Raw genomic sequence first — 11,802 nt, 5'->3', positions numbered from 1 at the left:
TCAACACCAGGGGAATAAACATCAGTAGTTCACCCAGTTCACCTTAATCTGGTTAGTGTTTGCCAAGCCGATTACTGCAAAACCAGCTAAAACCCTAATCGTGGCTCTAAAGACACTGAGCTCTTGTGCAGCAAGGAGAGCTGGTGGGGGCTGAGGTTGGGTTTTAAAGGGAATAAAATAATAATAAAAAAAGAGATGAGAAAAAGGTTACCAAAATGTTTAGCCTTTGTTTTATTTAGTTACAACAAATGAGCAACAAGTTAGAAAAGTTGGATTTATTCAAACTCCCTAGCATTGTATTTGTGCAGCGTACTGAAAGGTGGGTAAGTTTTCCGAACCCAGCTCGTCAGAGGAACGCACCGGACGGCTCTTGCACCTGCTCGTCTACGTACCCACGCTCCGCTCTCCCTCCTCCTCCTCCTCACACGTGCACGGACAGACACCCCCACACAAATCCAAATTAGCAGTATTTGAAAAAAAGTGCACTCGGGAACCTAAGATTGATCTGAAAATTTAGTGGCAAGGGTTAATCAGAAATTTCTGTTGTGCACTACAACATCTAAAGCTGGAGGGCAGACTGTCGATTACGGTGTCCATCGTTGTACCAGCTGAAGAAACACAAACAAGTTCGGATTATGAAGCATTTTAATTTCCTCTCTACAACCCCTCTGGGGGTTGTACTGCATGTTTAAACAAAAAGTGCTAAAAAAAATACCCAACAAAAAAAAAAAAAGGCGTTCTAGCCAGATCTTCAGAGACCCACGGCCGGGGCTGACTTGTGAAAAGTGAAGAACAGGAGCTGGAGAAGACTCGCTTTGTAGGAGCACGGAAAAGCAGAGATTTAAATACTTCAACCAGTAGCAGGTGGCCATAAAACAAAACAAAAAAGTCAAAACAACAAGAAAAAACCCCAACAAACCCCAACCACTCCAGAACGACCCTCCCCGACCCCATAACTCATTTAAGTGGGCTGAAATGTAAACCGGGATGGGGACCTGGGCTCAGGTGTTGATCTGCACCAACAAGACTCCAAAAGATTACAAATCTCTCTTAAAACGCATCAGAAAAAATTCTCCTCTCCCTCCCCTCCCCCAAACCAACCCCCAAATTTTGCAATGGCATTATATGCAAGAATAACTTGCACCTATTAAAAAGTTAACAAAATTTCCACGTTGTACAAATCTGTTCCAGTAGAGGAAGAGCCTGGGCAGGAAAGTGGGTGGGAGAGAAGCTAAGGAGAAACCTATGTACAAGGACCCTTTTTTCTTCCTTCCTTTCTTCCTTCCTTCTTTTTCTTTTTTAATGCAGTAGTAGGACTTTGGCACTATAAACGATCCCATGATGATGCTCCACAAGAGTATTTCTCGCTGTGCCTCCGCAAGTGCGGTTGGAGACTTGGAGTCGCAACACGCTATCTCACCCCAGGCAGGAAAATAGTTTTCTTCTATTTTCAGACAGCATTTCTCCTTCGACGTCAGGACAGTGCAGCTGAGGAGTACCCCTGGAAAAAAAATTATAAAAGCAGCATATGATTTTTGAAGGCACTGCGAACAACTATTTGAGCCGCCAACTAACACAGTGTCCAGCTTATACCCTTGCACACACGGCAGCACTGTATTTTGTATTAGCCATACCCTGAAGCCTATCCCTATCGCAGCCCGACGCTGCGGTAGGGTGCCGGATTTTTGTTGTATGTAACACCCAGCCAACAACCCCCTGTAGATTTCTACCAGGGACATACAGCCCAACTTCACTCTCCTGATCCCTCATCACTATACACCTCAGGCAGACCCTCCGGCTGGCTCAAAGATGATGTGCACACGGGTTAGGGACAGAGGACATTAAAGGCAAGAAGACTTCAGGTCTTTCTTCTCCTGTAAATCCTCTCATTAAACACTTTTTTGGCATGATTTAAAAAAATAACTACACAAACTACAAGAGAATGGAAAAAAATTTGCATGTGCCTGTGCTCTGCAGAGCAGCTCCCTGACTACGCTACGACTCCTGCACCTACATAAAGGCTGCACCATGGACCAGTGATTAGAAAATAACCCCAAAAAACCCCAACCTTCAAATACTCACCCACCTACGCATATCCCCAGTTCCCAGCACAGAGCAAGGGCTCTAAGATAAGATTATGTTCAATGTGTTTTTCCCCACTGAAGTGTAAACATGCAAGCACCTACTCAGGCTGGAGCTGCACACAGCAGCACGAGGTGGCTTTCCCATACCCTCCTCCTCACCCATCCTGCACCAGTGCTTATCGAAAACCTGAGCTAACCGTTATTTCACACCTTTTATGAATGTTGCTACCAGGTCTGTTATTTCCCACAAAAGCAGCGAGCTCTGTCTGGCATCTGCAATGCAGAAACCAATACGGTCCAGGCCACTAAAATGGCATGGGCTTGCACCAACTCCAAAGGCAAAAGTCCTCCTCGTCCTTGTGACCTTTCCTCAGACAACCCCCTGCTCCTCCTAATTCACTGGAAAATTTTAATTGCTGCGTCGTGTAGGAGGACTTCCCCCTCCGAAGTCCTTCATTGCGTTACAGCTTGGGTCTGCGACACACCTCACTGGTTTCAGGGGAAATGGCAACTCCTCCGTACTTCGGCCTCACTCCCTTAAATGCTTTAGGCTGACCCAAGTTCTACAAAAACCACTGGTCAATCCAACACTGACTTCAGGATGGCGCCTTGGAGCCCAACACCAGTAATGGGCTCTATAGCTAAGCTTTATGGATGAAACCCTAACCACACGAAAAATAAGAATTTGGAGAGAAAGGGAAGGAAACACCAGTACTGTTCACGTTTACCGGTTTCCAACACCGAGGAATGCAGTGGGCCACCAGCAACTGAGTGTTCTCAGCTCCCGGAGTGGTGCAAGAGGGGTTGGAGGCACCAAGAGGACCCTGACCACCTCTGATGCCCAGTACGATGCATACAGCAGAAGTAAGGGGTGACTTCCTTTGGACTCTTTTTTTTTTCCTGGTGTGCAACTCCCAGACATGGTTTTCCTTTGACACATCTCCACACAGCAGTGGTCACAGCCATCAAGAGCCAGGGCATGCATCTTCTGAGGTGTCTACCTACCTTGCTCCCACTATAAGCCATAGACTTTGTGCCTACATCTTGCAGGGCTTGGGCTTAAAATGGAGTTCATGAAATAACTCTAAAAAAGAGAGTTTATGGCAGTGAAGGTGGTGGTGGTGAGAAAAAAAAGTATGCTTCTGAGAAAAAAACAAAAGCTCTGGGCTGAGGAAATACTGATCTTGGGAAAACCCCACGGGGAGACAATGCTGTGAAGAAAGCCAACGGCAGCTGCCAACCACTCTGGCACACTCTGGTCCCGCTCTCATGGCTGAGCTGCAATTTGCTGTATTTAATTTAGGACCAGTTTCTGTTTGTCAGGCTTGCGCAAATGGGGACAACAGACCTAATTTTGACCCGTGCTGTTGGAAGGCGGGAATATCGCTATTGACGGAAAAGGAACTAAAGCACTCTCTTGACAGAGCAGTTGGGTCTCACTGCAAGAGGGACGTGAGGCTTCATTACGCAGCATCTGGAGCACTTCCAGTGATGGCTTTTGTGCACCCTACAGCGCCCACTCAACATCTTGAAGGCCCCAGTACCCTATGGGGACAGGCCTCCCAGCCTCACTGTTCAGAGCCTTTTCTTAGCCCAGGGATGGTACTTCAGGGCCTGGCGTGAATCCTGCTCTCAACCACAGCCAGGCACTCATGAAGCTCCCGCTAGCTGCAGCAGCAGAACCTGCCGAACACAGATCAGTTTTGAAAAACTCGATTCTCTAAGGCATAAGGTCTGTCTAAACTGCAGCACAAATACTCCCTAATAGTTTCAGAAACTCCTAAAGCTAAACACTGGAGCAGAGAGTGACCAAGATGGTCTTGGAGTGACCAAGATGGTCAGGTTTTAAAGAAGCCACACACAAATTCAACCAGCAACAGGGGCATGGAGACTGATCACTGAAAAATGTCCACTTTAAACTACGCATATCAAGCTGAGAAAACAGCAACACCACGAATATCAAACGAGCGCGTTTCTACCCGATGTAGGGTTCAGCAGTGAAAGTTTCACATAATGACTGTGGCTGTGTGAGAGTCAAGAGTAGAAGTCCCTTGTCAGCTCTTCAGTCTACCTCTTGCGTGCAGCCAGGACAGTGGCACGACCCCTCTACGGTACCGAGGGGTATGACGTTAGGAAAAATCAGACTTTTATATGACAACAGGCAGAAACCAGCTCTCCATCAGGTCTTACACAGTCTTTGCTTTTGAGCCATACTCTGGATCTTACCTAAGATAATACCTTGTTAATTTAACACCAAACTTTTAGTTAAAAATTGTAAGAGATAGGCTTCCCAAAGATAAGAGCAAAAGCTTATCCTGAAGGAAAAAGGAGCCAGCAGCTGGGAGTTTTCCACGGGTCCCATCAGTGTGGGGTATGAAGCTTCCAACGCCTGTAACAATGCCTCCACGCGGGCACCGGAGAGCAGGCACTTCCATTTCTGGGCTGAGACGTACAGGGAGAATAAAGGAAAATGAAAAAGACTTTGGGCTTTTGTCAAGTCCTCAGGCCAGCATGCTGAGATGTGGGCAAAGAGCAGAGGACGAAATGGTTCTCTGATCTCACTGCATGGTCTTCGCAGCAGAAGCCCTGTTCCAGTGCACCTCTTCTCAGTAAGTGTTTTACCACCAGCCACCAGAAAGGTCCTCATCAAAAAGATAACCCAGGGGAAATTTAAGTGAGATCAAAGTTCTTATTAAAATTCTTCTCTGATAACACTTGAGCACCTCCACAGCCCTGGAGCTTTATGGTCAGCATCTGTGCCAGCGCACAAAGGCGGGAGGTTCACCCCAACGTACCTTACGCTGCTCGCAAGCACAAAAATGCAGGCACCAAACCTACGCTGCTGGAAGAGGGTTGTTGCAGAGCTCGTGTTCATGGTGCAAGAGGTTTGTAAGAAATAGTGGTTTCAGGCAATGTCGCCCCCTCTCCTGCCCTCCTCCCCATTCCCTCTCCTAGCCCCTGGTCTGCTCCCTCTCCTCAGTATGAACGTTGATAGCCGGAAGGGGGAAATGATCTGGAATAACAATCCTGAAAAAAAAAAAAAAAATAATCCCACAACGCATTTATTCATCGCATATTTGATTTTAAAAGGAAGATCAGATCCTGGCTCTCCTTTCTTATGTGGCTGCACAGCACTGGCACCCCAGCGTGCCTTTGGCTGATGTTCCCGTGTCCTTCCTCCTTTAATCGCTGCCCTTGCCACACAGGTAACAGAGCCTGCTCCTCACATCCCTACATCCCTAATTACCAACTTCCGCAGGCGTAACGCGGGACAGTGCCTTGCATTGCAGTCTGGAGCTTTAAGATGCTTTGCGACACAGATGCCATGATAACATTTCTCAAAATTAGCCGACACAATTCGTAGTTCAAAATAAAACCACTGCAGGGTTTCCCTTTTCAACTCACGAGAAAATGTCCAGGAGCCTTCTGGACAAGTTTTGCACAAGGAGAAAGTGGAGGGCCCTAGGCTCGCCAGCAGGGCTTGCTAAGAAAAACCGCACCTCTGCCACAAAGAGTAGTTCAATTCAAGTACTGCCAGCTGCAATAGTAAGTCTTCAGTGCAAGCGTGGAGGGACTTTCTGGCTTTTGTATTTCCTTTTTTTATTTTTATTTTGAATATTTTTTATATATATGTTTAAAGAAACGCCGAAGTATATTATACCTATTAGATATCGGAAAACTACTAACTCTTTCTAGAATAGGTGTTCTCCCACTCTGGTTGTTAATGCAAGGGGCTGAGCTTTCTGTGGGATAAGTTCTAGCTTAAGGAGACTCCAGTTTGGAAGAGACAGACTGGGTTTTCACACAGCACAAAATGTTACAGGCTCCAGTGAACTCAAGAAATGCAAGTCAAGGAACGCTGACGGTGCTTGCTCCAGATTTATACCCGTGCAACTGTAATGAGAAACAGGCTTCGGCTCTCCACGTAAGGTCCTTTCTCACTGTGAAAGATTGTATAAAACCACCTTAGATAAAGGCCCTGCAGCTTGCTTTTAAATTCAAGATCCTGTGAAGAAGAGCTGCGAAAACACCCACACAGCTTAGTCTGGGGCATTTCCTAAGCCTCTAGAGTGAGCAAGCGGAACAAAGGGAGGTTGGAGACCGTTCTCACCTGCAAGAGGAAGAGAGCACATTTGCATGAGCCACTTCAGTCCCCACAACATTTTTTTTGCTTGCCGTTGCATAAAGAAGCATCTTTGTCCTGGGCCCTTCCCCCAGTGACCTTTTATTCTGAGCAGGGCAGGATGCTGCAAAGGAAGGACCCGAGGTGCAAAACCAGGCACAGCCTCTATTCCCGGGAGATAAATGACCTGTTAGCAAGGGGGGTATTAGCAACTCGTGTTACTTACTATTTCTTTGCGTGGCTCAGCTGGTGTGTTTTACATCGAGTGCTGCAGAGGTTACATAGGTCATTTAAAGGCAGAAAGTTTAATCACTTATTGCCAAAAAAAAAAAAAAAAATCTCCCTTATCCAGGACTTGACCCGCAAGCAGACAAGAAACAAGGCAAACGGCACTAACCCCTCCCCTACCATGCAGTTGCTTTAATTTACAAGCAGGATGGGTCTCCCTTTTGTTCAGGCATCCAGCAGGCACAAGGATCCGTCACGGATGGTCTCCAGGGATTTATACTGAAGAGGGGCTACAGGATGCTGGAAGCACACCCAGACAGAGGCAGGCTCAGAAAAACAGGGCACCATCAGCATTACCTGTCTATACGTGGGAATTGTCTCCAGATATACTTTCAGAGTCAAAGTCCGCCAGCTCTGCCTGGCCTTCAGGTGCCGTTTGGCTCCAGCTGTCTGTACAGTCCGATGCAGCGTCATCCTCGCCCACCGTCACCTCCACCCAGTTGACCTCCGCCGGCTCCTCGTTCTCCTCACTGCCGTGGCCGTCGTGGCTGTTGCACTCCAACCTGTCCGTACCCTCCGCTTGATTCCCCAACAAAGAGTCTTTCAATGGTTCGCAGTCTCTTTTTGCTCTCACCACCGGTTTCCCCCCGTTCTCTTCATTCAGTTTTTTATGCTCCTGGTAATGCTGCCGAGACACCTCATTACCATTCTTTGGATTCTCATTGTGTTTTGATCCCTTTTTCTGGCTTTGCTCGTTATGACCATCAACAACATACTGCTGCTGGTACTGGTCAATCCATTTAAGTGACCCCGATCTTAGTGAAGACCGGTTTTCCTTGAACCAGCGAACTATTTCAGTTCTTGTGAGCCCAGTCTGAGAAGCTAACTGGTCATACTCCTGGGGCGTTGGCCACTGGGTCCTTGCAAATGTGCTTTTCAGTAGATGAATCTGCTCTTGGGTTTTCTTAAACGTGGTGGAGGACCCAGATAAAGCACCGGGGAGCTGAGAGCTACTCAGCAGTTCTGCCTGGCTTATTGCACCATTGGGAGTTCCTTGTTCTTTAATTTTTCTGTATGATCCCATTGAGTCCAACACGGCTTGCTCCATGCTGTCCCTTATCTTTCTCCGCTCAGAGAACCATGAATCTATTTCCCTCCTACTCAGCTTAGTCTCCACTCGAAGTCTGTCCAATTCTCCTTGGGTAGGAAAGGAGCATCTTAGGAAACTCTCCTCAAGGGCCCTAAGCTGCTCTTGGGTTTTCTCTTTGAATCTCTGGGGAGTAAAATCTGTGTATGGGTGAAACGAACGTCCGTGTCGACCAGCTGAAGGTGCTATTTGATCTTTCCCTAAAGCATCCCCAGGGATGTGCACAATGCCCCTTTGACTTCTGTACCTGTGGTCACTGAACCACTTCTTGATCTCGCTCCTGGAGAGACCCGTTGTCTCGATCAGCCGGTAGACTTCTGCATCATCAGGAAACTGGCTTGCCATGAAACTGGCCTTCAGCTCTGCTATCTGCTCCTTCGTCTTTTTTCGCTCACTGGCTGGTGTCAGTGGTACAGCAGTCAACTTGGCAGGGATCTCAGGCACCTGAACTACATGAGGACGCTTGGCCTCTGGAGCATTTGATAAGGTCTGTATTGTCCTCTTTTGCCCCTGGTTTGGGGCAACAGCAAGCGTAATTGGTGAACAGGAAACGGTTGAACCATTTGACACTGGAGTCAAAACCAGACCAGTCTGGCCCAGTATCTGACAAGGCAATGCTGTCTGGATGATGGGCTGGGGCATTTTTGCAGTTGTCAAAGGAGCTGGCAGGACGGTGATGGTCTGGGGAACTGCCTGGATAGTACCGTTGAACATCTTTTTCCTTGCCTCCTCCACTTCTTCAGGAGACCAACTTATACCGTGCTTCAAACGTTGTGTAGCAAACCAGATTCGGATTTGTTCTTCTGGATGTTTTGATGCTGCTGTCAACCACGACAACTCTGCTTGCGTTGGATAAGGAAATTTATTGAAGGAGTTGATCATGGTTGCATTAGTGTCCAGTGCAGAGTTGTATTTGGTACTGTTCAGAGGTACTGGGACCTTGGGGACAAGATTAATATTTGGTGGCAGCTGTACAGAGGGCATAACATGGGCTAACACATCATGGAGAAGGTCTCCATTTATACAAGCAATAGCTTCAGTGGCTTCAGTTATGATGCGGGGTAGTGCGCCATCCACGTGGTTTTCCGTAACTCCCTCTTCTGGCTTTTTGGGACCCTTCCTGGTTTCCCCTTTAGGCTTTCCCAGTTTCATCATTGGTGTTTTACTCGCACTAATTCCCCCATGAAGTGAATCATCACACTCTGCATTTTCTAGCCCACCGCTGGTGACAGTGGCATCGTTAGCAGTGGTCTCAATGGACTGCTCTAAAACAGTCTGATTATTGCGTTTAATTAATTTCAGTTTAAAGTTAGTCTCTCCCGGGTGGTATTTTGTGTTGTGGTCAGATAAAGAATCGTATTTTTTGGTTGTGAAGTTGCATTCAGCACAGACATACAGGGGGTTAAGAATGACATTTGGATGCTGAGTGTCAACATGCTCTGTAAATTCATTTAAGTTTTGTGTTGAGTAAGGGCAGTATTTGCACTCGTAACCACCCTGGGGTTTCTTAGACTGGTTTTCAGCTGCGGGCTTTGCCTCAACCACTTCGCAGTCTTTGACTGAGCTTTCTGAAGGCCGATTTTTTTTAGAGTCCTGCTGTGGTGTGCCAGCCCCCTTCTCTTTAGGAGCCTCTACGGCCTCAGCGCCTTCCTGCTCCATGACTTCAGAAGTTCGTACCATACAGGGAGTCGTTGACTTTCTTTTGCTAGCCATGGCAGCTGCTGGCAGCGGGCTGTTGTCCCAAACGATGACTTTTTTTAGACAGGGTGAGCAATCAACTCGACAAATCTTGCAAGCAGCTCCAACCTTCCTTGATTATTTTACTCTGTTCTGTTTAATGAAGAATTTCCAGCCCGGCTATGACCATCAGCTCCGCCAGCAGACCTGTCAGCTGCATGACACCTGTGAGACAAAGCACGCATCGTTAGGCACTGATCTATGAAACACAGATTTAGCAGAAAGCGACAGCTCAAGATATGTGCATTTAAAAGGCCGGTTTGGACAATGCTGAACTCTTCCTCCTCTCCGTCATCAACTCGAAGAGTAAAAATCTCCTCACAAAGAACAAAAGCAGTGGATAATTCGCAGTGAAGTGTGCCACAGGTAGACAATGGCTTTGAAATAAATAAAAGGAAGAGACAGGGGATTTTAATCTCCGCTAGACTCAATGCATTTAGCTGGAAAAGAAAGAAGATACTGCTATAAATACTGCATCTTTTTATAGAAGCTGCAGTTTCTATTAATTATTATTTTGAAGCCTGCAGATTTGAAATTGAGTGCGATTTATATTAAACTTAATTACTTCCCACTGTCACTTACCTTGTAAATATGTCTACTAAATGATTGTGGTTACTAATGATGGGTGATTTCTAAATAAAGCTATAGGGCTTGCCTAGGTTGTAAAAGTAAAGGCAGAAAGAAGAGTTAATATAAATCAATGTTTTCAAAGGTCTGTGTCTTGAGAGGTGGGTTCAAAGAAACTGCAGCAGATCTATGGAGGCCTATCAAGTCATTTCTGGAACAGAAGTTTCCTTAAAACACCATTTTTCACTCAATATTGACAGAGGTAGCCAGCAAAGGTCACAGAAGCCCTTAGATACCCTTTAAACAGGGTCCCTTCCCAAGACCCTGCGGATATTCTCATCAAGCGCTGATTTGTGCACTTCACTCCCTACAGAATTTAAAAAAAGCCATTTTTAAGCACGATTCATATGTCAAAGTGGTTTTGGAAGTTCCCAAATGCAAGAATTCTGCAAAACATATTTTTAAAAGGATCTGAGGTCAACATCAGTCAGAGCAACCACAAAGAAACACGACACCAGCTGTTTTAGGATCTACCCACACTCATCAGGAGTGGGTGGAGGGAAGGAGGGAAATTTAGTTGTCAAAACAGTTTCACTAATTGAAAATAAAACAATTAAAAAAATCGCTTTCCTATTTGACAAGATGCCTTTTCTAATCAATCCTTGACTCCAGTTTGTAACTCCTCCTGATCAGATGGGCTCTGGATTTGTAGTACTTCCAGTCCTCATGGAAAACTCATCTTTTACAATCAAGGAGTCCTTGGGATGGGGTGGGGGAGGCACTGGACTCCACAAACTGGAGGAGGATGGAAAGTGGAGATTTGCAGAGTGGGTAAGACCTGCATTGACTTTGTAGAAGCATATTAAATGGAGAATCTGAACTAGAGATCTAATGAAAGATGTGCCGTGGCAGTGGGGATGGACTACATGATCTTTAAAGGTTCCTTCCAACCCAAACCATTCTGTGATTCTACGATCTCATGTCTAACCAAAGGCAGATATTCTCATTGTGAAGCCTGTAAATAGTAAGATGCCTCCAGTGCCCATGAAGATCAAACGAGATAAAAATCCCACTGCAGTTACATCTGGACAGATCCAACATCAGCAGACAGTTTATAACCACCTCAGTGCTGTCCCTGAACCTGCTCCTCTCCCTTGCGCATTGGCACGAGAACCAGGAATAGTTGCTCCAAAAGTAGACGCTAACTTCTCAGTTCTGTTTGCCGCTGATGTATACTTTGCAGGTCTCTAGAGAATATTTCTGCTACTCTGCCCATCACAGATCATACCACTCCTGTACATATGGAAACTCAAAATGACATACTGCCAGAGGAAGCAGCTCCAGCTGCGTGTAAGAGCAGGGATGGCAGCTTCCAGCTCTATGTACTTTAAACCCAGCACAAAGCAATTCTCCATACACGAAGCGCTTCATATGCAAATTCTCCATGAAGCACCTTTCCAGATAAGGCAGTTGCGAAACACAAGCTGTGAAACACTAAACACGCACCAGAGAAAAGACGCTGCGCAGAGACACTAGTTGTTGTATTGCAGATGCCCCAGAATAACGACACGGTGCTCTGCGTTCCCAGCCACCGCTGCCTCTGAACCTCCCAGCCCTGACAGATCGGGGGTGCTCCTGCACACTCGCTCCACTTCAGTGAAGCACTGGACCATCTGGTTGACTTTCACCGGTGCACTTAAGCTCTGGATGCTTCCCTGGGAAACGGAGCATCTTTGCTCAGCCACATGAAACAGGGATGGGCTGCCCGCAGGCTTACGGCTCTGCCTCGGTCAGGATGACACAGTGCCGTTTCCCTCTAACCTGGGATCACCAATGTTGTCACCGTCACTCCCCAAAGTATTAGTACCTCTGAGCCAACCTCTTCTCTTCTGTTTCCTTTTTTCCTTCTCCCTTTT

The 11,802-nt window shown here is 46.6% G+C and overlaps 1 protein-coding gene across 6 annotated transcripts in view; it reads right to left on the bottom strand.

Annotated features, from left to right (window-relative positions):
• Nucleotides 1-202: 202 nt before the first annotated feature.
• Nucleotides 203-11,802, bottom strand: part of ZHX2 (zinc fingers and homeoboxes 2) — a 76,564-nt gene continuing 64,964 nt past the window's right edge. For 5 of the 6 annotated variants that reach the window (XM_074577754.1, XM_074577750.1, XM_074577751.1 and 2 more), the window contains 2 exons: nt 6,793-9,484; nt 203-1,501 (listed from right to left, as the gene is read on the bottom strand). In XM_074577754.1, the coding sequence (XP_074433855.1) occupies nt 6,797-9,295 (2,499 nt within the window). In that variant the 5' untranslated portion in view covers nt 9,296-9,484 and the 3' untranslated portion in view covers nt 203-1,501; nt 6,793-6,796. Of the gene's footprint in view, nt 1,502-6,660; nt 9,485-11,802 lie in introns of those variants that run through there. The other variant, XM_074577753.1, reaches the window with a different exon arrangement.

Source organism: Larus michahellis, chromosome 2 (genome assembly GCF_964199755.1).
Source record: "Larus michahellis chromosome 2, bLarMic1.1, whole genome shotgun sequence".
NCBI classification, from domain to species: Eukaryota; Metazoa; Chordata; class Aves; order Charadriiformes; family Laridae; genus Larus; species Larus michahellis.
This window is presented reverse-complemented; position numbering and strand designations above follow the sequence as displayed.